Below are 26,974 nucleotides of genomic sequence, written 5' to 3' on the forward strand. Positions count from 1 at the left end.
TCAGAGTCGCCACTTGGGAAAGGTTTGGCTTTTGGTGTCCCAAGTCACCGGTTTATCTTGAATCCCAAATCGAGGAAATTTTCGACTTTTCCAAATGAAGTCTGCGAACCAGAAATTCTAAGTAAGGAATTCTGTTGACCCGAGGGAAGGTGTTAGGCACCCTCGAATCCCGTGGTTCTAGCACGGTCGCTTAAATTGTTATAATGGCTAAATATCTGATTTAAATACATGTTGTGACTTATGTGCTTTATTATGTTTTAAAAACCGCTTTTATTATTATCATTTGTTTTTATAGAATTGCAATGTCGTGAAAATGCATCTCGAACCACGTCGCAATCAATGCACCCGTGGTTGTCAACACATCTTGACTCCGTTGAGATTTGGATTTGGGTCACATCAATGTGCACCCGAGTTTAAGAATATAATTTGATTAAGTCGAGCCTAAGAGCCTAACGCGTTATTATTTTTGGAAAAGGCAGGAAAATTCACTAGACAGCTCATCCCAAATTCTAAGTATTTATTATGATTGATTATTGAGGGCCCCGCAATGTGTATCTTTATTTGACGAGGCTCGTCTCATTATTTTTAAAGGATATCCTAAAGTGACTACATTTCTATTATGTTTGTCTCTAAAAAATAAAAGAAAGAAGATACCAAATTTGCTTGTTTAAACGACTGCATACTAAATCTCTACTATGTTCGCCGAATCCGAATTTTGTTTAATTACCTGATTGGTTGTTTATGAGGTGAGAGTTATCTCATGCCTTGTCTTCAACGAGTGAATACGCTTATTAATTTGCTAAGGGAGATTGCAAGCAAACTAATAACATATACTAAACTTACATTAAACGACCTTCAAGTTTGAATTTAAAACTAGCTTGTTTGGACTTGATTAATGAAGTCGGCTATTTATCAGAAAAGCTGCCACTAATTGAATTCAAAACTGCCTAATGAAATTTGTGTGTAACGGAGTTAAATTGCACAGTTTGAAACCAATGTTACATCTTTCCAGGTTAATAGCAATCCATTTTATACATGTAAGATATAACTGAGAATGACTTATGTGCGTATACCGGTTACTCATGCATTCCACGAATTGCGTAATCATATCACACATATAATTACAACAAGGTAAACCATTGTAAGTTAAGACAGTTAAACAGACCCAGTTTTCAATTGAATACAAAACTACCTGCTGTATCTTCCTATGGAGTTTGCAATCTAAAGATTTGCGCGAATTTATTAACACTTTATAAGACTATAGGTGCAATACTGAAGGACTGAAAATTCTTTGCGTCTTCATTTCAACTCATTGCTATTGTTACATCAAATATGAGATTCAAAAGGTGTACCTGGATGCTGAAATGCAAAGAGGAAAATGGAAGCAACAGGTCAGCGACAAACTCAAAGGGACAGTAGTGATCACAAGTAAATAGTGACGAGCAGCAACAGTAGCAACAAATAACAGCAGAACAATTGGAGTAGAATCTAGATCCCAACTAGACCAAATCCCAGAGCAAACCAATAAACAACCAGTAAATTCAGTTGGGATTTGGAAGAAATCAGTATTGAACAAACAGGTCAAGACCAGTGAAATCATGACAATAATGGAAAATGCAGTTCCTAATTTTGTCTGTCTGTGTTTTCTATCTCTTGCCCTCTCTCTATCCTGTATATATCCTCTCTCAATATGTATCTATATGTATCTAACAATCAATCCCCTTCTGTCTATATGCCTTTTTCTCTCTTTTCTGAATTTATCTCTCTCTGTATCTATGTTTTCTAAAATCCAGTCTCCAAAATCTGAATCAGTTCTCTTTCTTTTTCCTTTTTTTCTGATGGAAGTTCTCCCCTCTTTATAGCCTAACATCAGCCCCTTTTAGTCTGTTAAACACATCAGAACCCCCTCCTTTCTTGCTGTTTTTCCACTCAACATTTTACAATATGAAATCCTCCCATGAGTTTCCCTGACAACCCTTTTAATCAGCTTATTAAACTAAAAGCAGACATGGGCAGCAAGAATATAATCTGACAGCATATGCTGTCAAACTATTTTAATCTTAAAAAAGGGCCTTTATGCACATGTTGTGCACAAGTGCACATGCCACCAATTCGACCAAAGTTTGAACTGCAACTATAAACAACATCCTCAAAGGTTTCTGAATTGAACAACTGAGAAACAATTACACTCAGTTCCTAATTGGATTCAAACACACTTCAACAGAAAATCCACAATATGAATCAGATTGATATCCTTCAAAGCCAAACTAATTGGCAACGTATATCGACTCGACTATACTAATCATAATATATACAATTGAAACCAATGATTGGAATCGAGCAGTATCGAACAAGGGGTTCAGATTGTACTGTCAATACAGAAATGACCCTGGGAACTAATTAAACAAACCATTTCAAATTCGTTTGATTGTACAGCTTACACATACACACATTATCAGTAAATGAAAGACAGACTCGATCAAACAGAGGGGTCCAGGCAAGGTGGACAACAACAGTTGATAAAAATTCAAAGACACAAATTAAACAAAATATTTGGCCATACGAACAGACCTTTAAACAACACATGTACTGAATAAAGAAAAAGAAAAATACACTTACCTTAAAGCCCCTGAAAAATCAGAAAGCCTTAGCTCGGATTTGAACAGACCTTTCTTGGGTTTAAACGGACTTTAATCGATGTGTTCTCAACTGAGAACACTTCGATTAAGGTCCATTAGACCCTAATCAACTTGGCTCAAACGGACACAGACCAGGCTCGGGGTTTCTAGGGTTCCTAGATGGCAGATTTAGGATTTGGGTTTCCACGGTTAGATTCAGACCAAACCAAGCATGATTTGGTCACGAGGGAGGTCCGGGGACTATCTGGTGTGAAGCTGGGGTAAATCGGTGTAAGTCGAGGTCCGACTCGAATCTTCAAATGAAGATTCGAGAAGGTGGGAGGGGATTCGAGCTAAGTGGTTGGTGGATTTGGGTTCAGGATGGTGAGGTGCATCTATGGTGTTAAGGTGGGGGTGACCGGCGTCCATGCCGCCGGGATTAATGGTGAAGGGAAAGGGGGCGGCTAGGGTTCCGGGGTTTGGGTCTGTTGGAAAAGATGAGGACGAAGGCAGGGGGTCTTGGATAGGGGGCAGGGTATGATAGGAAAGTTTATATATGGGATGGGTGGATTGATCTCAGCCGTTGGATTGCTGATGATCAATGGCTGTGATCTATCTACTAAAGGGAAACGGTGTCGTTTCAAGTGCACGGGGCTGGGTTGGACCAAGGTTGAATGGGTCGGATCTATACGTGGGTACGGGGGATGTGATTTTGGCCGTTGATCATTCTGAGATCAACGGCCTAGATCAGACCAGATCAGAACTACGTCGTTTGGACGCTCCTGAGGTCAGCTGGTCTGGACCGGGGCAATCACGCCTTTTGGGCTCGATTTGGGCCTCAGATTTTAAATGGGAACAGGCCCAAACTTGATTTCAGGCCAATTTTGCACTCTTTTTCTTTTATTTTTTCATTTTAAAACAAAACCTAATTAAACAAAATTAAACCCCATTAATTAAACACTTAATACAATTATTTATACACGTATCAAAAATATTAAAAATAGGTAAAATCACCAAGGCGACAAATAGGACAAAATATGCATATTTCGTGATTTTCCTTTTAATAACCGGACTATGGTTCAACTACACATGACACACACATTTTTTGTATTTTGTTTGATAAAAAATAAAAATGGACAAAATCACAAATAACTAACGAAATGCCACGTAAAAATCCAAAAATTGTACAACAAGACCAATTGCTATTATTTTTGTTTCTTTTGGAGTGCTTGTCGCGCAAAACAAAAATCACGTGCTCACAAATAATATGAAGGCTAACCTCACATTCTTCCCTAGTTGGGTTTTTCTGGACTTCTTGTTGATCTCCTTGACGTATGCTTCTGTCGGTATGCGAGCTTATATCGACCCGTTGGGCGTCGCGTGAGATTGTGTTTACAGGGACTGGCTCTGGTGTATTCCCAGGGTTTTGTGGTGGCACACCAACACCCGGAACATCCACACCGTTCTCCCTGTGGTCCTCGAGATTGTTGTTTTTGCCTCCATTTACTGAGTTAGACATATTGATCTAAAATCGAAGATCTTGGACAAGAACAGGTGTGAAAGATAACTTGCGCTGTGTGACGAAACCAGCAAGAAAATAATCACTATTATATTTATCCCCACGGTGTGCGCCAAACTGTTTACCGTAAAAATGGTAATAACAATTAAATTTGTAGATGGGGCTCTAAAAATACGTGATCTATTATTATGTTAGTTTGTTAAGCAGTTGATGCTAAGTATATGAGATTTAGAGACGAAATAAAGTTAACGATAGAGCTATAATAAAACTGATGGGTTGGTTACTCGAGGCCTCGGGCTTGCCAACTCTGGGCCTCGATATCGATCCCGAAGCTCGATTATGAATTATCGAAGGCAACAGCTATGTGACTAACGGTTATAATGAAATCAATGGAGGCTCTTTATGGCCAATAATAAGCAATAAATAAAGAACAAGTATGAAGACAATAAATGAAAGCAATAATATCAAGAGAGAGTATGAGAGAGAAAAGAGAGTGTTCTTCTATATTTCTTATGAAGCAGTTGGAGCAACTGAAGTGACCAACCCTTACAAAGTGATAGGGATCCCCTTTATATAGGATGGGAATCTCATCATAGTACAACAAACATTAATAACAAATACATGGAGATATGACCACTAGATGACATCCTGACTCGGGTCTTAGAGTAGCTCGCTAGGTTCTGTCAGTCCTAGCCGCGTGCCTTGGGAAATCCCCATTTCTACAGTGACCGTGGTAAACATTACCCTAAGACTAAGTGTCGACGAGCCTCGAGGTACGAGACTTGATCATAACCTTGTAGCTTCGAGATGTCGAGATGGTCTTCTGAGGTGCTTTGATAATGAGAAATTGGACCCTCCGATAACACATGGAGTTTGGCAGCTTCCTCGGTACATTGACAAGGAATTTGACCTTTTCTCCTCTTGATATATTTGATTGGAGGAAAATTAACACAAAAGATAATTTGTGGGAACATACAAAGGTTCTCAGTTCTCAATTTTATTTTTGGTTGAACGTGCTTAATATTTTTGCACTACCCCATTAAAACAATTTGTAGGAAAAATATAATATTTCTGATATTGCGAAAAAGTGGACTTTGCAAGCAATTCAAGGCTTGGAGAAGGTATAAGAGTCAATTGAAAAGAGATCACTTTGAAGCATATCATAATGACGAAATTCGAATGGAAAAAAGCCTGAAAATATTCCAGCATATCAATTTAAGGAACTTCTCAAATATTGAATCTCTGATAAACACCAGGTATGTTTTTGAGAAATAGTTTTATTTATGTTAACTTTTGTCAAGAAATATTCATGAAGGAAAAACAATTCTTTTCTTTCTATGACAGTTTCAAATTGAAATTTATTATTTTACTTGCAGAAAATGTCAACAACTAATATTGAGAATCAGAAAAAGTTAGAAGATCCACACACTACTGGCAAAAAAAACTTTGCTATAGTCCGCAATGATTTGGTATCTGCTCTTATTTATCACCAAATATGAACTTGTTATCATTTTTAAGAAGGTATTTTATACTACTTTTAATGTGTCCAAGAAAAAGAGAAAGAAACTTCTGATCCACTATCACTAGGGGTGTTTATAAAAATCAGAAAACTCAAACCAAACCGAAAGCCAAACCAAATCGACAAAAAAACCGATACTTTTTGGTTTGGTTTAATTTTTGTTTTGAAATTTAAAAACTGATCAAATTTGGTTTGGTTTTGGTTTTAATAAAAAAAAAACCGAATATAGGAGTAGCTATTTTAAATTTATTATTACACCTATATATATGTATACTTTTATACAAAGTTTCAAAACTTTTATAGTAAATGTTAATCGTTTGCATTTTTAGTACAGGTCTTTACCTTTACATTCTAGTTTGATTGGTAGTTTTCTTTTGTTAAGTGTAAGAATCTATTTCATATTAAAAATAATATATTTTTAATTGAGTCCTTAAATTATTCATCACTATTTGATTCAATTATCATCAATATATCTTGGTAAATAATAGATTTCTCAAAGAGCAATTGATTTGATAGTGTTACGTTGAAAATGTGGTCGCCGAAATATGTGTTTGATAGTGTATGTCTTAAATTTAAGAAAAAACTGACAAATAACCGAGAAAACCGAAAAATCGGCATAAACCGAATCAAGAAAAAAATGACTTAATTGGTTTGGTTTGGTTCTAATATTTGAAAAATCGAGTTACTTGGTTTGGTTTCTTTTTAGAGAAAACTGATCCAAACCGAACCATGAACACCCCTAACTATCACTTAAGGATATCTTTATGGCTACAAGAAAAAGAAAACTCGATCGAACATACAAGGAATTGAATGAAGATACAACTAGAAAAATTGTGCGAATTCTTTCTGTTTCTATTTTGTTAGGATGAAAAATATGTTCATATTGACTTTTTCTTTATTAGAATTCTTTTTTTTATTTGTATCATAGGCTGAAATGGAGAATATTGAAACGCAACAAAGTGAAAATGGTGATGAGTCAACTAATGCATTTGCATCAATCATGGGACTTGAACATTCGGGTCGTTTGAGATTGTATGTGCAGGGGTTACAAAAACCTCTTTGAAAGGGAAACTGGAATATTTTGAACCCTCTTCAAATGCAACAAATGATCACATGCAAAAGATGGAAGAGAGGATGATAAGATTAGAGGAAAAAATTGAGGAACAGAAGGAAAAATATGAGGAACAAAAAACAATGATGAGACAAGAAATTGTAGAAAATACCATAGCAAAACTTCAACGTTCTGGATTACCAATTGATGCTAATATTTATAGCAACGTTGTATTCTCGTCCATTAGGTGAAGCTTCCTCAACACAAGTAACAGCTATTCAGCTAATTCACCGACCATCTCTTGGTAGCAACAATCAAGGTTAGAATCCTCGCAATCCTATAATTGATGCTTCTAAATTTTAGACTGTACAGCTAAAAATCTGCATTTTTTAATTAATCCTGAATTTAAAGTGATGGGTGCTATAACAGTGTATGAGCTCGATTAACTACTATCATTGGAGCATTTTGTCGACCTGCTGAAACAGTCGAATTTTATTGGTTTTTCTTCGCGCTTGGTGATGTATTCTTCCTCACCACTATCCAGCCTTCCTACTTTCATTTTGTGCAGCTACTTTCTCCAAGTGAGTTTTAACAGACTTGCCTGAAGCATCAACAACATGTCCAGATTTGCTAGAAGAACGCACATGTCCAGCTCTTTCTTCCACACCTGCCTATTGCACAGTACTAGCTATAGGAGCTGTTGGCTTTTCAGTAGCTCCTTGTGTATCTTCCTTATGCATAACCTTCTCGCTTTCATCCTTAAAAAGAGTTGTTTGTGCACCCGTAGTGGGCTGATCAACAGTGATATAAATAGCATGTTTAGCTACTGCCTCAACACCTATAGTCATTGCCTTCTCCACTCCAGCTATTATTTGCCGATTGTTGCTGTCACACCTCCTTTTTGCGCACCTACCCCGAAGGATAAATGCGTGAGGGAGTTTTTCCATTTTAAGTGACATTAATCGAAAATGAGATTATTTATTTATTTCAGAGTCGCCACTTGGGAAAGGCTTGGCTTTTGGTGTCCCAAGTCACCGGTTTATCTTGAATCCCAAATCGAGGAAATTTTCGACTTTCCAAATGAAGTCTGCGAACTAGAAATTCTAAGTAAGGAATTCTGTTGACCCGAGGGAAGGTGTTAGGCACCCACAGATCACGTGGTTCTAGCACGGTCGCTTAAATTGTTATAATGGCTAAATATCTGATTTTAATACATGTTATAACTTGTGTGCTTTTATTAAGTTTAAACCGCTTATATTATTATTTTCTAATAGAATTGCAATGTCGTGAAAATGCATCTCGAACCACGTCGCAATCAATGCACCTGTGGTTGTTAATACATTCCGACTCCGTTGAGATTTGGATTTGGGTCACATAAATGCGCACCCGAATTTAAGAATGTAATTTAATTAAAATCGCGCCTAAAGAGTCTAACGCGTTATTATCTTTGGGGAAAGCCATGAAGTTTGCTAGACGGCTCATCCCGTATTCTAAGTATTTTTAATATATAAATTTATGAGAGCTCCGCAGTTTGTGCATTTTTTTTTGGCGAGACTCGTCTGACAACAAACTTAAAAATACTTCAAATAATAATAGGCACATGCTGTACATATGTTTAAACTAAAGCTAAAGCCAAAAGCAAAAGTTAAAGCTTAAAGGGAAAGCAAAAGTTAAAGCAAAAGTTAAAGCAAAAAGGGTGTTATTATTTTAATAGCTTTTAATATTTCGGGAAAAATTTAAGGTTATTTAAAACATCTCAAACCATAGCACCTGTGGTTCACGACACGCTTTATTTAACCCTGTTCAAAATTGAAGTCGGATCACATGAAATGCACCCTCGAATTTAGAAATTAAGCATCACAACTGCGTCACGGGAACCGTACCCGTAATCACGATAATAAATTAAAAGCGCCTAAAAGTATACTAGGTGTTCGTTATTCTTCTCAAACTTTGTGACTATTGTAAAGCACCCATTATAGAATTAAACTAATAATTAAATCATGAAGACTAAGAGTTAAGCTATAATCTAAATCCAACAACTTATTTCTTTCATGTACCCATTTTTTGTGGAACATATCTTATAAGACAAAATTCGAACGAAAAACAAAGTAAACAAAATAACAATGAAGTTATCCAAGATCAAACAAATATGGAACAACAATTCTAATAGGTAATAATATCCATGGTATAGTCAAAAGCAATTCAACAAAAAATAACACACAAACAGTTCATAGGAATTCCATGCCATTTTCATTCCAATAGATGATAAATATCAAGGTAAAAAGATAGAGAACTGGACCTCAATAGCAAACTCGGGAATGAAACGTCAAAACCACGGACAAGGTCTCTATTGGAACGTCTCGCCGAAAACTCGACGAACTGCGAACGGACCTCGACGGAAACTTCGGACGGATCTCATGCGACTCGACCTCCATCGAACTCCATTGAAAACCAAATATCTTTGTGGGGTTGTGCGTTTGTGCGTGTGCATTCAGTGAGGTGCGTCAAGAAGACGATGGTCGTTAATGGGTTGTTCATCAGGACGCGAGGCAGTGATGGTGGTTCGTTCAGGGAGTGCTGGTCGACGAACAAGTATGGATGATAACGGAGGCGGACCGGTGTCGTTTGAACAGGGTGTGACGGGGGAGCTGGTTCGTTGTTGTGAAGAAGGTGGTTGCTGGACGTCGACTGGTTGACGACGAGCAGCAGGACTGCTGGTCGTTGGTTGACAGAGATGAGGGGTCTGTTTGGTTTTTCCGGTGATGGGTCAATGATGGTTTTGAGATGTGAAGGAGCAGGAATTTCTGGTTCGTTACTGTAACGAGGGTTGGCGACGGGGATCGTTTGGAAGCTGGTTTCAGGTCGACAAGCTATGCGTGGAGTTGGGGTGGTCGACTGGTTGTCGCTTGGGCGTGAGGGAGACCAAGATGGCAGTGAGGGTTTTTGGTCGTTTTTGTCTTCTTCAAAGTGAAGAAGACCATGAACAGTAGCCTAAGGTCCTAAGGTGTTATTGTGTAGTTTAAAATCCAGAATGTCTATCTCCCTGTCCAAACTCTCCAGCATATGTATCAATGTGTGAGTTTTGTGTTGTGAGGGTATCACGTGTATGATGTTCTGTCCGTGAGTGGTAAAGTGTAGAGAGTGTGTGTGTTCATGTGCTAGCATGTGTTAGTATGTGTTAGCATGTGTTGTCATGTGTGTCTTGGCTGAAAATGTTTTGGGCTAGGTCCGAAAATTAGGCCTAAAAAAATGAGTCGTTAATTTGAACCCAAATATTATTCTTTCCTCGCAACCGAGAATAAAAACACGACCTTATTTAATTAATCTTACGTAAGCAGAATAACTATTAAAACAGACTGACAATTAAAATAAAACTATATATATATTTTTAAAATTATATAAAAATAAAAATAAAGTATTATTTTGTATTTTTTTAAAGTTTATGAGAAATAAATAAACTAAAATTTATATATCTTTTTTTTTGTAATTTTTATTTTTGTGACGAAAATAAAGTAAAAGAGTCAAAATAAGCTGAAATAGCTACATTAAGGCTAAATTAAATATTTACGTGCTAAAATGTGAAAAATTTGGGGAGGGACAAAAATCACATGTCAACAGTTGCTAAGTATGTCCTTAGCAGCAGCTGCTCGATCCCCAAATTGTTATTGTTTAACACCTGAAGACTTTCTTTTGCTAGGTGATCGATTGACATATGACCAACCTCAAATTGTTATTGTTTAAGGAATATGCAGCCACTTGATCACATTCCTGTCCAGCTTTATTTCCTTCCTGTTGCCTCGCAATTCTAGCCTGCACCTTAGCCTATTTCCTTAAAGTTGCAGAATTGCCCAGCTTCAACATGTGCATTGTTAAGTGTATTTGATTTCACCTCCGAGCAACAATATTGACAGGCACCTGCTCACCAGATTTACCAGTTGCTAACAAAATAGTAGCCTGATAATTTAATTCCACAGTAGCCAAGTCATGCTCCTTTTGTTCAACAGTTGTAGTATAGGCCTTATGCACATTCTCCTCTCCATCAGTCACATACATAGTAGCACCCTCCCCTTGGGCACCAATCCTATCCATAGTAGTTTTATTTTGTAAAGTAGAACCCACAACCTGGTAAATCCTCATTAAAGTAGTAGCAACAGGGATATCATCATGAAGTTTAGACTTCCAAACAGTTTTCTGTTGATCCATCTTTACCTGCACAGTTTCTAGAGCATCAATACCACTTCTAACTCCTTGATTCATCAGTGCAACCCCTTGTTGATTATTACCTGTAGTAGCTCGACTCAAAACTGCACCACGACCAATGGCACCAGCTGGAACAATCTGCCAGCACCTACAGTCCCAGTTAAACTAGGATTAGGATTGTCCTTCTCCTTTGTTGAACCTGCCTTCAATACATGTGAAGCCCTACTTGTTCCAATATCAACCAAGCTCCCGTAGATTTAGCAAGCTCCAAATATTGTTATTTCTTTTGAATTTGTAGGTGAAGAAAATTAACAAATGGGAGATGAAAGCAGTGAAGACCTTACTTAAAGAGTATTGGTTGATCTACACCTTCAGATGTTTTGGGACTGTTCTTATTTTTGAATATTTTGCAAACTTATATGCAATCTAACTCTTGAATTGTTAGTCAATATTCTCTTATATTTGGATAATGCTAGTTGGATATTTTGGATGATAATTTTGTTGATGAATATAGCTTCTTTTCATGGTTTGTATAAATTCCAGGGTATTATAGTTTACTCCATTACAATAGCTCGTAAAAATTACTGCAACAGTTTGTAATAAATGTTGTAATAGCTCGAAAAATCGTTGCAATAGCTGAAATAACTGTTACAGTAGCTTGTAATGACCATTGCAATATATCATAATAACAGTTGCAATAAATAAGCTAAACTATATCAACAAACTATTCCAGTAGGTCTATTCCATTGGGTTTGCACCGTTACAATAGTCGTATTGCAACGGTTAATAATCGTTGCGGCAACTTTTAATAATCGTTGTATTAGGCTACAGTAAGACCATTGCGGTAGATGCGGCTATGACCACGGCTCCGAAACTGTTGCAAAAAACCGTTGCAATAGACCAATTGCAATGCCTTATCTTGCACGGAGCCCAAACCGTCGTAATAGGACTATTGCAACGGTTTTATCGGTGTTGCCATAGGCCATTTTTCTTGTAGTGATTGGCCCATTGAGGGAATGGAACATGCGACCTCAGAGACTACAAGTGATAGTCGGGATTGCAGGACTTGTCGTGCTTTGTAGGGTATATAAGAATAGTGCGAAATAAGGTGTATTAGTAATGTAGGGATTAGTAATGCAAGCATTAATTATGCCAATATTATTTTTTATCTACTATTTGGCGTGGTGTATTAAAAATTATAATGTACTACATAATTTTTAAGAAAAATTTACAAAAATGCCCTCTATATTCTCTAACTTTAAGGGACTTTAAGGATAATTTTGTCTTTAACCATACTAATTCGTGCATTAATAGTCTTGGTATTATTAATGTCATGGTTTTCTATGCATTACTTATACATAGGATAATATCAAATATGATGTATAACTAATAGATTGAAAAAATATACCAAACGAGGTAATGAGCCTTACCCCTACTCTGAAAGGGTAAAAAGACTGATCCCGTTAGACACTCGGTTAAAGAAGGCGAAAGAAGCCCGATACCAAACGACCCCTATAGTTATATACTTTTATTTCGTTTCTTAATTATCAATGTTTAACCGCTTCGGGCAACGTGCTGCCGCCCCTGCCAGGGACAGCATAGGGCTGAAAATAAGCAAATGGCTCGAGGGCAAGCGCTACTTGAGCTTTTGGATGAGCTAGGCGTCCATTCCTATATTCTGCATTGCTTTGAAAATCTAGCAATGAACAAAAATTCACCATTATCCAAGAATGTCTTATACCAACATTCATATATATGGTCCATGCAAGCACAAATGTCTCAAATATATGAACTCTATAGAGCATACATGGATGTTGATTTCTTCTATCATCAAATATGGAAGCTGCAATATAATGGTCCCTTTTACGTACCTCACTACCTTTTACGGTCTGCCTGTGCTAGACCCATAGCGAGTGACTGATCCTTGGTTTGATCATTGATGAGTGGAAGCTTAAACCTTCTGCTTTAGGTAAAGGGACTATGAATTTATCTAGATGCTTCATAACCTGCTTTGAATAAATGTCTATATCATAATAGTGTTGCCAAAAAAATTGTTCGCCCTCCTTTATGTTGTAGAAAGAAAACCGATGACATATTCATTGCTTGTTTCTGACATTCTATCAAACATCTTACGTGCATCTATTCATCCTTCTAGATATGATGAGCAAAACAAATCCATGTATACACTGCCTTTTTTAAGGTTGGATCCTGGAAATTATAAGAAGAGTGATAGAACATCTGTATAGATATAGAGTTTTCTCATTGAACATCTGTATAGATATCTTTCAGACTTCCTTACATGAATACATCTATGAGTTTAGTATTTGTAACAGAAATCTATAGCTACCTCTCATTGTTTTCTCAATCTTATTGTAGCAATAAAATGAATTTACAAGAAATTCATCAACTTAGTGATTGTGACTTTACTTATCCTCAAATTAAAACTTACCCAAGTCAAGTAAATAACATCTTCATCTATTATTTCATTCTCTTGAAACGATGAGCCTAGATATCCAAATTGTTTGCAATTTGACACTGCAATCCCGTCATCTTAACTTCGCTCTTCTCATGCTGACTAAACTTGTTGTGCGTGAATTTAGTCTTACTTCTACTTATCCTAAAACACTTATTCTCTAGGTGCTTCTCCATAGTCGATCAAGCTTCTGGTTGGCACCCTCTCTAGCTTCGCCAATTAACACAACATCATCAGCAAATAGCAAACACCATGAGATCTCATCTTGTATTGTGGTTAGCTCATCCATAACTAGGGTAATTAACAAATAACAAGTAGGGGCATAATGCCGATCCCTGGTGTAGATCCCTTGCTATAGAAAACTCCTCTGTATTTTCCAGTTACCATTTTCACACTAGTGACGGCTCTTTCATACATGTCCTTTATGGCTTCTGTATATTTAATATGAATTTCTTTCTTCTCCATCACCCACCAAAGGACCTTCTGTGGTATTCTATCATGTGCTTTCTCTAGGCCAATGAACACCATGTGTATATTTTTTTTCCTTTTGTGATAAATTTTCACCAACCTTCTTAGCAAGAATATAGCCTACGTTGTAGACCTATCGGTCATAAATCCAAACTGGTTCTTTATCATTCTTGTCGTGTTCCTAAATCTGTGCTTTATCTCTTTCCCAGAGCTTCATCGTATGAGTCCAAGTTTAAATCCATGATAGTTCACACAACTTTGACCATCTTCTTTGTTATTATTAATTGGTGTTCTTCCTTCATTCATCAGGCAGGCATCCTGCCACTTTCTAGTATAGCTTTGAATAGCTTGGTGAGCAATTCTCCTCCAACTCTTCAAGGCACTTTCAAACTTCTATAGGATATTAACTGGACCACAAGCTTTTCTAATCTTCATATTTTTCATGGCATCCTTTACCTCACCACTGTCGGCCTAATTCTGCGAGTGTAGCTAAAGTATCTATCGTACACAAATGTGTGGTTATTCTCTTGGTTCGAGTTGAACGTCTAACAGAACAACTAATAACCCTAATTCACATTGCTACCTTCAAGCTAATCTCAGTTTGCGGTGTATAATTGTTGAAGTTCTTTCTTTATGTTCTTCAATTTTTAACTAAACTAATCGAACTAAAGCCACTAGTTAGATATTAGAATGGTGTAAAGCTTAAACCTCACTGCTTTCAAGAGGTAGCCATATTGCAGTTGTACAGTCCTACAACATTTGTAAGATCTGGACAGTACTAAAGAAGCAACAAAACTTTATACTAAATGAATATTCTAAGATGCAAAAATGTACACCAAATAGCAACATCTTTGACAGAGCAAGAGTTCCAGTCAAACCATCTACACAAGAAACACATTCATTAAATGCAAATCCAAGCTACTCACATAAAGTACTGGCAAATGTTCTTAGTTCAAATCTTGCAAGTCATGTCTCGTGGACTAAGTTTACTAAATCACTCTACCAGAGAGTGGAGTTAAAAATCATTAAATAAACAGCTTCAAAAAGTTGAGGTTGTCAAATGGTATCATTTCATCCATATCTGTATAATCTTTTACTATAGTGTATATTTTGGTTATTCTACACAAAGCAAAATTTTGAATATTACAAATGGAACTATCTGATCATCTTACGACGTTCTCTATTTCATAAATGGCTCCTTAAGCATCTTCAATTCTCAGATCTCATTTGTCAGTGACACAATCTCCACCAAGTCTCTTATATTATATTTCCAGTTATATGCCCAAAATTCACTCCTCCTAAACACCTTAGGGGTCGTTTGGTTGGAATACGATTTATACCGGTATAAGTTATATTGGGATAAGTTATGCTGAGATTAGTTATGCTGGTATTATTGTTTATTCATTGTTTGGTATGTTGTATTAAGAATGACAATTGCATAATTTCTAAGAAGAAGGTATAAGTCATACCGGTGCTAATTACCCCACCTTCTATAAGGTATAAGTTATCCCGGTGTTAAAATTAACACCGTGATAACTTATACCTAGTTTGCTAACCAAACAGAGTATTAAGGTGGTATTAAATTTTTATACCACCCTTATACCTTCTTATACCTTATACCAAACGACCCTTTACTATCTTGTTGTTTTTATTCTGCTTTTGTATGGCGTTTTGGTATTGTCCCTTCCTGTCCTCGGGGAGCTCGGGGAGGTCGGATGGTGGGGAGGGGGGTAGGGCAAGGGTCAGGGGGTGGGATGGGGCCCCAAGGGGGTAAAGGGAACAAGGTAGCCTGTAGGTTGAGAATTGGATCGTGGAATATAGGGACGTTGACGGGTAAGTCTATCGAGCTGGTGAAGATTCTCCAGAAGAGGAGGGTCAATATAGTGTGTGTGCAGGAGACTAGGTGGGTATGATCGAAGGCGAGGAATGTAGACGGGTATAAATTGTGGTTCTCCGGAGTCGTGAATGGCAAGAATGGAGTGGGCATTTTGGTAGATAGGGAGCTTAGAGAGTCGGTGGTAGAGGTCAGACGGGTGAATGACAGATTGATGGCGATTAAAGTAGTAGTTGGAGGGAGCACTCTGAATGTCATTAGCGCTTACGCGCCGCAAACAGGCTTGGAGGAGGAGGTTGAGAGGTGCTTCTGGGAGGCGCTGGATGCGGTGGTGCGAGGTATTCCGCCTACGGAGAAGCTATTCATAGGAGGGGATTTCAATGGTCATATTGGGTCGTGTGCTGGTGGCTATGGTGAGGCGCATAGTGGCTTCGACTTTGATGATAGTAACGGGGGTGGTACCTCACTGTTGGATTTTGCTAGAGCTTTTGAGTTGGTGATCGTGAACTCTATGTTTCCGAAGAGGGAGGAACATTTGGTTACTTTCCGGAGTATGGTGGCTAAGACTCAGATTGACTATCGCCTCCTTAGGAGGTGTGATAGGGGGTTGTGCGAGGATTGCAAGGTGATCCCGAGTGAGAACCTCGCAACTCAACATAGGCTCCTAGTGATGGACGCCAGTATCTTGATGAAGAGGAAGAAGAGGTTTGTACGGGGTCAGTCGAGGATCAGGTGGGGAGCTTTGTCTAAGGATAATGCACAGGAGTTGGTAGGGCGGCTGACGAATATGGGTGCCTGGAAGAGTGGTGGGAACGCTAGCGCTATGTGGACGGGGACAACGAACTGTATAAGGGAGGCAGCAAAAGAGGTATTAGGATTTTCGAAAGGTTACTCTGGCGGGCACCGAGGCGACTAGTGGTGGAATGAAGTGGTCCAAGGTAAAGTGGAAGCCAAGAAAGCGGCTTACATTAAGTTAGTAGAGAGCACCAGCGAGGATCAAAGGAGAGCGAACAGAGAAAAATATAAGGAGGCTAGGAAGGAGGCAAAATTAGTCGTCACAGAGGCTAAGACTATTGCTTTTGGTCGGGTTTATGAGGAACTTGGGGGCAAAGGTGGGGACAAGAAGTTATTTCGGTTGGCCAAAGCGAGGGAGAAGAAAACTCGCGACCTGGATCAAGTGAGGTGCATCAAAGACGAGGACGGTCGAGTATTGATGGAAGAGGCCCAAATTAGGCAAAGATGGCAGTCGTACTTTCATAAACTTCTGAATGAAGAGGGGGATGGAAACATCGTGTTAGGGCAATTGGGACACTCCGAGAGTCACCGAGACTTTAGGTATTGTAGGCGCATTAAGGTTGAGGAGGTCGTGAGTGCGATGGGTAAGATGAGTCGGGGCAAAACGACCGGACCAAACGAGATTCCAGTAGAGTTTTGGAGATATGCGGGTAGAGAAGGCTTAGAGTAGCTGACTGGGTTGTTTAATGTTATCTTCAGGACAAAGAGGATGCCTGATGAGTGGCGGTGGAGTAAAATGGTTCCGGTGTACTAGAACAAAGGGGATATTCAGAATTGTAACAGTTATATGGGTATCAAGTTACTAAGTCATACCATGGAAGTGTGAGAGAGGGTGGTAGAAGGGAGGGTAAGGAGGGCGGTGTCTATATCGGAAAACCAGTTCGAGTTCATGTCGGGTCGTTTTACTACGGAAGCTATCCACCTTATCAGGAGGTTGGTGGAACTATACAGGGATAAGAAGAGGGATTTGCATATGGTGTTTATTGACCTAGAGAAGGCGTATGACAAAGTTCCTAGGGACGTCCTTTGGAGGTGCCTGGAGGTGAAAGGTGTGCCGGTGGCTTACATTAGGGCGATAAAGGATATGTATGATGGAGCTATGACTCGGGTTAGGACTGTGGGAGGTGACTCAGAGCCTTTTCCGGTTGTTATGGGGTTACACTAAGGATCTGCGCTCAGCCCATTCTTATTTGCTCTAGCGATGGACGCACTGACACACCATATCCAAGGAGAGGTGTCATGGTGTATGTTGTTCGCTGATGATATAGTTCTGATTGATGAGACGCGAGGTGTCGTGAATGGGACACTGGAGGTATGGAGGAAGACCCTGGAGTCTAAAGGTTTCAAGTTGAGTAGGACTAAGACAGAATATGTGGAATGTAAGTTCAATGACGTGACAGGGGAAGCGGATGTGGAAGTCAGACTTGACTCGCATGTCATCCTCAAGAGGAAAGTTTTAAGTACTTAGGTTAAATTATCCAGGGAGATGGGGAGATCGACGGAGATGTTAGCACCGTATTGGGGCGGGGTGGATGAAATGGAGGTTAGCGTCTGGAGTCCTGTGTGATAAGAATGTGCCACTGAAACTCAAAGGTAAGTTCTATAGAGCGGTGGTTAGACCAGCCATGTTGTATGGAGCTGAGTGTTGGCCAGTCAAAAATTCACATATCCAGAAGACGAAAGTAGCAGAAATGAGGATGTTGAGATGGATGGTGTGGGAGCACTAGGCTGGATAAGATTAGGAATGAAGATATTCGGGAGAGGGTGGGCGTGGCTCCCGTGGACGACAAGATGCGGGAAGCGCGGCTTAGATGGTTCGGACATGTGCGGAGGAGAAGCCTAGATGCACTGGTTAGGAGGTGTGAGCGATTGACTTTGGCAGGTACAGGAAGAGGCAGATGACGGCCTAAGAAGTATTTGGGCGAGGTGATCAAGCAGGACATGACGCGACTTCAGATTTCCAAGGTCATGGCTATTGATAGGAACATGTGGAGGTCGAGCATTAGGGTGGTAGGCTAGGGGTAGTCGAGAGTTCTTCCCTCTTTATATCGGGTAGTCTGATAGAGTTTTGTTTAGGTTTGTTAGCGATCTATGTTGTGTTCACATTATTGTTTTGCATAGTTTTGTGTTATTGTCCTTTTACTTATGCGTTGTTGTTATTTTCTTTCTGGCACATTTTGCTGTTACATGCCTTTTCTTTTGTTTCTTTTATGATATTATTGTCTCTCTTGTCGAGCCGAGAGTCTCCGGGAAACAACCTCTCTACCCTTTTCGAGGTAGGGGTAAGGTCTGCGTACATTCTATTCTCCCCAGACCCCACTAGTGGGATTTACTGGGTATGTTGTTGTTGTTTGGTGCTTATGCTTTCCTGAGCCGAGGGTCTATTGGAAACAACCTCTCTATCCTCACAAGGTAGGGATAAGGTGTGCATACACATTACCTTTCCCAGACTCCATGGTGTGGGATAATACTGGGTATGTTGTTGTTGTCACTCTTCCTAAAATTAATATTCAAAAAATCCAATCTTTGCAGATGATAAAGTGCATGCTAAGATTAAACTTGCAGCTATCACATGAAATCAAGCAGTAAAAATGGAAGTTAACTAAATTACCGCACCAATTTAACGTATCTCAGTTGCACCAGAGGTGCCTTCCAACTCCAGGTAAGATCCCATTACAGCATCCAAATGCATTAAACTGGGGTTATTTGTACCAAAAGATGCAACAGTTTTTTGCATTCATATACAGAAGGGAACAAACTAAAAGCTAATGGGGTGATATAGAAAATCGCGCAAACACTAATGCTGCAAAATCTTAATAACATAATATGTAATTGCACCAGTAATTTAACAACAACATACCCGGTGTAATCCAACAAGTGGAGTCTGACAGGATTTGAATGCATCTGCCGAGAGTCGAACCTGAGTCTATTTTTGGAAGGCAATTATCCTAACCGTTGGACTATACACACTGGTTAAATTGCACTAGTAATTTGAATTTCGATATCTCTTTCCTCCAATTAGGAGTCAGTTTGATCAAGTAAAATATTAATTCGTGTATTTAGCCTTAACAGTCTTAAATCCTCAAATAAACTGTAGGCGAAAGTGAAAAAAGAATCTTGGTTTTTATAATATCTCATTCACGGAGCTGCAGCAGAAATCGTAACATGTCATGATTTCTGAAATCAAACATCGTCGCTACTTATTTTTCTTTTTATTTATCTTATTAGGGATGTTAAAATCCTAACTTTTGTAGCTGAGATCTTTTTGTATATTTGTTGCCATGTGATTTTTGTAGTTCTAAATTAAGTAAACACCAGCAGCTTCACATTAATTTCTTCTCTTCTCTCACCCCGTTTAATATCATTTTAGACTTCCATATATCATCATAACTACGTATATCAAGAAACGAGTACAATTCGTGATTCAATGAGCTTGCTTGTGCAGAATTGAACACTTAACGCAACTGCCATATGTAATCAACCAGCAACCGAGAGCCGATGATTTGATTACACCTAGTTTAGACTACTGACAAACTCAAGCCTGATCATTCTAAGTGCAGAAAGAGCATCTCCCATGCTAATTCTTGCATCAGGTGTCACTAAGGTGCAGCTCAAAGCTAATTTCATGATAGATAACACACACTGCAGCTTTGCGTCCGTTTGGTCATTTCTTGGTTGTACCAAATTAGTATCCACCACCTTATGAATTCTACTTGGAAAAGAATCACTAACCCAACGTCGTATGGTCAAGTCTCCAGTAAAAATCTCATCACTTGGTCTCATTCTTGTAAATGTCTCCATCATCAGGATGCCAAAACTATAAACATCGCAACTCGTGGATACTATTCCATCTTGGCCATACTCTGCAATGACAGTGGAAAATGATCAGGAAAGCTTCCTAGTTAGCAAGGAATAGGCTAAAACAGGAGAGTATCGATCTGTATCTAGGGGAAATAATTATTTTGGAAATTCTAATGATATGAGAAAGCCTTAAAAAGTTCAATTACCTGGAGCAATATACCCGAGGGTTGCAATTGTTCCTGTTTGAACAAAATTCTCCCCTGCACCTAGTAATTTTGCAATGCCGAAATCAGTGACATGGCCAACCATTTCTTGATCTAGCAAGACATTGCTTGGCTTCAAGTCGCAATGCACAACTGGTGTTGAATAGCCATTGTGGAGATAGTCCATTGCAGATGCAACATCTATCATTATATCTAATCTCCGCAATAAGTTCAAGAACAAGTTGTGAGAGTATAACCATTTATCAAGTGCCCCATTGGGCATGTATTCCAACACTAAGGCCTTGAAATCAAGGTTGGAGCAGCTGGTGATGATTTTGGTCAGATTTCTGTGGCGAAGGTTGCGTAGCATCTCACATTCGGTATCAAAACTTTTGAATGCACCCTCCAATTGCACATTGAATACCTTTGCTGCTAAAGGGGTTCCATCCTTAAGTGTTCCTTTGTAAACCGTGCTGAAACTCCCATTACCAAGTAAGTTGCTTTCATCGAATCCTTCTGTTGCTTGTTCAAGTTCATAATAGGAAATTCTTTCATGTCCTATTATCGGGGACACTTCTGCTTGGCCTGCATTCTTCTTTATCATTTGCATTCTTAAATATACACATGTGAAGGCTAATGCAAGAAACAGCAGGCCCACTCCCAAAAGGGTATACAAAACCAAGGTTGCCTTTTTTGTCTTGGTAGATTTTATGATGCATGGTGACACATGAAACCTGGAGTCACCACAGAGTGCATTATTGGACAAGAAAGATTGACCTGTGGCATTTGTAAAAGGACCACCGGTGGGAATCTCTCCACTAAGTTCATTAAATGAGATGTTCAGGTATTTTAGATACACAAGAGCTTCTAGTGACTTTGGAATTTCACCGCTAAGATTGTTATAGCTCAAATCCAAGAATTCCAAAGCCAACATTTCTCCAAATGAATCTGGAATATACCCATCTAGTCTATTATGTGCTAGCGAAAGTTTGCTCAATTTATCTAGACCCCTTAGAGTACTTGGAATCTTCCCAAAAAAATCATTTTTTGACAGATCGATGAGTGTTGCAGCCTTTAAATTTTCAATCTCCATAGGAATTTTCCCACCTAATAAATTGGATGAAACATTGAATTCGATGAGATCATGAAGGTCCCCCAAGGCTTCAGGTAAGCTTGAGTTCAGTCTATTGTAAGCTAGATAAAGATACCTCAAATTGGTAACTTTTCCTAAGCATGGTGGCACAGAACCAGCAAACTGATTTCCTGACAAGTTTAATGCACCAAGTTTCTTTAAATTGCAGATAACATCTGGTATGGTTCCTTCTAACTTGTTGTTTTGTAGGTAAAGTTCTTGAAGATTCAGCATGCCTTGGATAGTATTCGGGATATGTCCAGTCAACTCATTGTTAGACAGACTCATCTTTGTCACTCCAGTAAGATTACCAATTTCTTCAGGAATGACGCCCTTCAGTTTACAATCCTGTCCTACAAAACTGTGTAGAGAGTTAGAGAAATTTCCAACGGATGATGGAAAAACACCATCCAACGGATTATCAGCAAACCACAGTACTTTTAGATTCCTACAGTCTGTCAAAGATGTCAGGAAACTCATTGATGAATCGCTGGAAAAATTATTTCCCCACAAGTTGAGAAACTCAAGGTATTTTAAGTTACCAAGTGATGTAGGAATTGGACCTGTGAAACTATTGAATGAGAGTTCAAGACCTGTGAGTTTTGAAGAATTCGAGATAGTAGCAGAGATAAAACCACTAAACTGATTTTGTGCACAACTAAATTTTTCTAGGCGGTGCATTCCACGGCCTAAATCTGAAGGTAAAGTACCGGTAAACTCATTTCCTCCAAGTCCTAGGTGCTGCAGTTCCGACATGTTGAAAATGCTTGAAGGGACGGTACCAGTAAACATATTTTGGTATAATAACAGCGCCTGGAGTTTCCTAAGATTACCTAGCTCCACTGGTATCTCTCCTGTCAAGTATGAGAATATATGAACACCAGTGTGATAGAGAGAAAAAAGAAAGAAATTTCAGATTTCTCATTAGGAAATATCATACTCCATGTCATTTTATGTCTTAGTATGACTAGGCACACCGTTTAACGAAAGTAAGAAAAACGTTTGAATCTTGTCGTCTTAAACTAAAGATGTGTTTATTGTTCCACAATACCTTTGAATCTTTTGGTTTTAAATATGCCATATGGAATATTGGAGTTAAAGAGTTACTAAATATAGAAAGAAGCATTCTTATCGAAACAAACTAAAAAGGAATTAAAATGCATAAATTGAAACAAAGAGAGTGCTACCTTCCAAGTGTTGTTCTCGAAGTTCTAATATTGTAAGTTCTGTTAAGTTAGCTAGCTCTCTTGGTATAGTTCCAATGAACTCATTGACAGACAATGACAAGACTTGAAGCTTTCTGCATTTTCCTATATTTGGTGGAACGACACCTTCTAGGTTGTTTGTTGAGAGGTAAAGCATTTCCAAGTTTGGAAGATGGTCACATATAGTCATTGGAAGCTTACCAGTAAGATTGTTACTAGTAAGAGCAATGACTTGCATTGTCGTAATGTTAAAGATTGATGGTGGTATAGAGCCAGTAAGCAAGTTGTATTGCAGGTCTAAAATAGTCATGTAACGAAGATGACCAAGTTCTCGAGGGATCTCTCCTTTGAGATAATTTCCCTGTATGCTCAACACTTCCAGCTTTGTTAGATTGGAAAGGAACGATGGTATTTCTCCCGAAAATTGGTTGCTGGAAAGGCGCATAATGCGAAGGTCTGGTACCAAACTTAAAAATGATGGAATGACACCAGTGAAGTTATTGCTTGTAACATCAATCTGTTTCAACCTCTTCAAATGAGCCAGTTCCTCTGGCAATTCTCTATAAAAAGTGTTGTTACTGATGTCGAGGGAAACAAGAAATGAGAGGTTTCCAAGATGTGGAGGAATGGTACCATGAAGTTGCATGTTAGAAATGTTTAAAGCTGTGACTCGTTGATGGCGGGAGCTGCAAGTGATTCCAATCCAGCTGCAAACTGGGGTGGAAGAAGACCAGTTTCTTGTTAATATATTGTTAGTTTCAAAAGAAATGTGAGATTTCAGGGCAACAAGAGCAGCTGCATCAGTGTTAATATTGGGAACAGTAGCAAGGGAAGTATGGTCATGTAGCAGAAAGAAAACTGCAAGAGCAATTAGAAAATTGCCACTAATTCTGCCCATAATTATAGCAGGATTTCTCTTTTTTCTTTCTTGATCTAATACAAGAATGGCTATAAGGAATGATCTTAGATGATCTCTTTAATGGTATCAGTATACTGTTGTTAGTTTCTGGAGTGTTTTTGGTTTAAGAGAGTCAATATTTTGAGTACTACGGGCTCGTTTGGTACGAGGGATAAGGGATAATTAGTTTCGGGATTAAAATTGAAATGAGTTTATCCCACTTTTGATTAGGATAAAATTGCGGTATAACTGGTCCCGGGATTGTAATATTATTTTTATCCCAATGGGAGGGTTGGATGATAATCTCGGGATAATTATTCTCGGGATACCTTGTTTCCCAACAAAACTACCCTAAAAGTTTGTATTAGGAATGCATTATTGAGGATGGCAATATGTCTCTTGCTTCTATGTGATGTTTGAAAATACGTCAATCTCGTTCTGTTCTTTCTTGACGCGTTGCATTTAATTATAAGTTGACTGTATGATGAATCTGGAAGTCCAACTTTCCAAATTAAAGTCAAAACACAAAAACTTGCCCCTTGTTTTGAGAAGATATAACAAAAAATCAAAAATTAAGTTGTACATATTAATAATGTAAATTTTTTTAATTAAAAAACGCTTAACTTTCTCAGTGGACCTTTCATATGCTGTGGTGTTCATGATTCGATTTGGATCGGTTTTTTCCTAAAAAGAAACCAAATTAAGTTAGTCGGTTCTTCAAGTATTGCAATCAAATCAAACCAATTAAGTCGGTTTTTATTGATTCAATTTTGTCGGTTTTTTAGTTATTTATCGATTTTTTTCTAGAATATGAGACATACACTACCAAACACATGTTCCGGCGACTACATTTTCAACGTAATACTATCAAAGCACTTGCTCTATGAGAAATCTATCATTTATCAAGATATATTGATGATAATTGAATCAGATAGTGATGAATAATTTAAGTACTCAATTAAAAATTGACTATTTTTAACATAGAAATAAATTCTGGTACTTAGCAAAAGAAAATTACCAATCAAACTAGAATATAAAGGCAAGCAATTAGATTATTATAATAGCAAAGAACTAGACTAAACATACAAACGACTAATATGCACCATAAAATTTTAAAACTTTATATACTATACCAAATGCGAATCTGAATTGGTCAGCAAACTTAGTATACCAAATGCTTAAACCAAAAATATACTAAACAGTGACGGAAACGTAACAGAGTTTTCAAGTTCTTTGCTGCCCAGATAGACATACTTGACTCATTAAATTGATGGACAAAGTGAGATTTTTTATTTTTGTATTCGGTACACTGCAAAAATCTTGATCCAACAGTCTCTTTTACATGTTTGAAAAAGTCAGTATGTGTAGTCTATTTGCATTTAATGTGGATCCTTTCCACTTGCCTCCACCATGATAGTCAAATTTAGTTTTCTATTCTTTTATATATACATAGTAAGTGAAGTTTAATTCCTATAATGTTGTATTGTAGAACTAGAAACAGTATATCCACAGTAAATATCGTGTCATCTTGTTAATTTTTGACATTTCTTTTATGTAATCAAATTAATCTACATTTTTATCATCCAATTAACTCTAACCATAACAGTCCATTCTAATTCTATATGAAGTGTCCCTCCCCGCACCTTTGAAAATCCACAAAATTCTTTTTTGACAGATCTCTCTTATAACAAAATCTTTTTTTTTTTTTGGGGGGGGGGGGGAGGGGGGAGTGACAAGGGGTTTGTGGTTGATGGGATGCGATTCGAATGACAACTGAAAAAGGCTATATAAATATAAAGATATTGAATTTTAATATATTTGATAATTAAAAAAAGCGATGTAGAAACATTTTAGGCGATAAAATTCAGAATTTGACTATAAAAAAAAACTGAAAAAGGCGTTGTGGGCAATTTAAGGTTTTATTAAATCTTAAATTCAAAAGGATTTGCATCCAATCATAAATTAAATTGTCGCGACCCAAATCCCGGTTGTGATGGCGCCCAACACACTACTAGGCAAGCTCGACCATTATTCAACACTTAACCCAATTTATCAAAAATAGCGGAAAGAAATATCAATTAAGCAAGATTAAAGTACTGAAGATTTTAACAAAATACACAATATAATCTCACTAGGACCCGGTGTCATGAATCCGAGCCTCTAGAATACAGAATATCATCCTAATACACGGTATATCCAAAGTCCGATAATGCGGAAATAAAGAGATAGGATAGGAGGGAAAAGATCAATGGCTGTGAATGCCGTGCAGCTACCTCGATACTCTCAGAAGCTGGATCTGCTGATCAACTGGATCTACTGAGCCTGAGACTGCTCTGGATCTGCACACAAGGTGCAGGGAGTAAAGTGAGTACTCCGACCCAGTGAGTAATAAAAGTAACTACAGTCCGAAGATAAGAAAATCCAGTAAATACACAAAGTAAGCTAAAATCCGAATATACAGCAACATATGGAACTAAGCAGCTAAACACCAGTATAAATACAAATACATGAATGCAATGCAATGCATATGATGGTACATTCCAGTACCCACTGCGGCGTGCAGCCCGAGCCATCCATATTTATTTATCGTCGACGGCGCTCACTGGGGGTGTGTACAGACTCCGGAGGGGCTCCTACAGCCCAAGCGCAATATCTCGGTCAGTCATTGTTACCTGATCGGTCAACCATTGTTACCTAACCAATTTATATCATACGGTGCCATTGTTACCACTGTTCAAGTATATCATCCAGTGTCATTGTTACCACTATTTCAAGTCACTTTATAATCAGTTCAGAAAATAATATAATAAGCCCCTTGGGCATTTACAAAACAGAAGTTCCCAGCCCGGAATACATTTTAAAATATCATTTAAGTTTTCAACACTTAGAATTATGGCTGAGTTTGCAAAACAACATTTAAAACCTTGGACTGAAATTAAATGATATGCAAATCATGCTAAGCAGTAATATCAATCCTCGAAGGATTTTACAAATCGGCACAAGGCCCCAAACATGGCATCAAGCCCAGTAATATCAATGAAGTATGTGTATCAATCACCAGTATAGTATAAACATCACACGGGATGGACCAAGTCACAATCCACAATAGTATCCGACCCCGCACTCGCCATGGAGTGCGTGTCATGCCTCAATATAGCGTTACGATGTGATAGTCCGGGGTTTCAAACCCTCAGAACAACATTTACATCTATTACTCACCTCAAGATGGCCAAAAGTCTACTCCGCGATGCCCTTTCC

The 26,974-nt window shown here is 38.3% G+C and overlaps 2 protein-coding genes and 1 long non-coding RNA gene across 7 annotated transcripts in view; 2 read left to right on the top strand and 1 right to left on the bottom strand.

The window, feature by feature from the left end:
• LOC107820172 (uncharacterized) overlaps positions 1 to 9,013 on the top strand; it is a 50,386-nt gene extending 41,373 nt beyond the window's left edge. Inside the window, exons 4-6 of one of the 5 annotated variants that reach the window (XR_012707393.1) lie at positions 5,193 to 5,393; positions 5,514 to 5,606; positions 6,585 to 9,013. This is a non-coding gene — a long non-coding RNA (uncharacterized LOC107820172). Of the gene's footprint in view, positions 1 to 5,192 lie in introns of all 5 variants that reach the window. The other 4 variants (XR_012707396.1, XR_012707392.1, XR_012707397.1 and 1 more) reach the window with 4 other exon arrangements.
• A 6,883-nt stretch (positions 9,014 to 15,896) lies between these two features.
• On the top strand, positions 15,897 to 17,194 carry LOC142175698 (uncharacterized). The gene is made up of 3 exons (XM_075242676.1): positions 15,897 to 16,550; positions 16,599 to 16,859; positions 17,177 to 17,194. The coding sequence occupies exons 1-3, from the start codon at positions 15,897 to 15,899 to the stop codon at positions 17,192 to 17,194; spliced, it is 933 nt and encodes a 310-aa protein (XP_075098777.1).
• Positions 17,195 to 19,820: 2,626 nt separating this feature from the next.
• On the bottom strand, positions 19,821 to 24,079 carry LOC107818957 (uncharacterized). Its single transcript, XM_075249231.1, has 3 exons — positions 22,801 to 24,079; positions 20,485 to 22,467; positions 19,821 to 20,340 (listed from the first exon to the last, which is right to left on the bottom strand). The coding sequence occupies exons 1-3, from the start codon at positions 23,714 to 23,716 to the stop codon at positions 19,991 to 19,993; spliced, it is 3,249 nt and encodes a 1,082-aa protein (XP_075105332.1). The 5' UTR covers positions 23,717 to 24,079; the 3' UTR covers positions 19,821 to 19,990.
• Positions 24,080 to 26,974: the final 2,895 nt, after the last annotated feature.

The sequence above is a fragment of the Nicotiana tabacum genome, chromosome 3 (assembly GCF_000715075.1).
Source record: "Nicotiana tabacum cultivar K326 chromosome 3, ASM71507v2, whole genome shotgun sequence".
NCBI lineage: Eukaryota > Viridiplantae > Streptophyta > Magnoliopsida > Solanales > Solanaceae > Nicotiana > Nicotiana tabacum.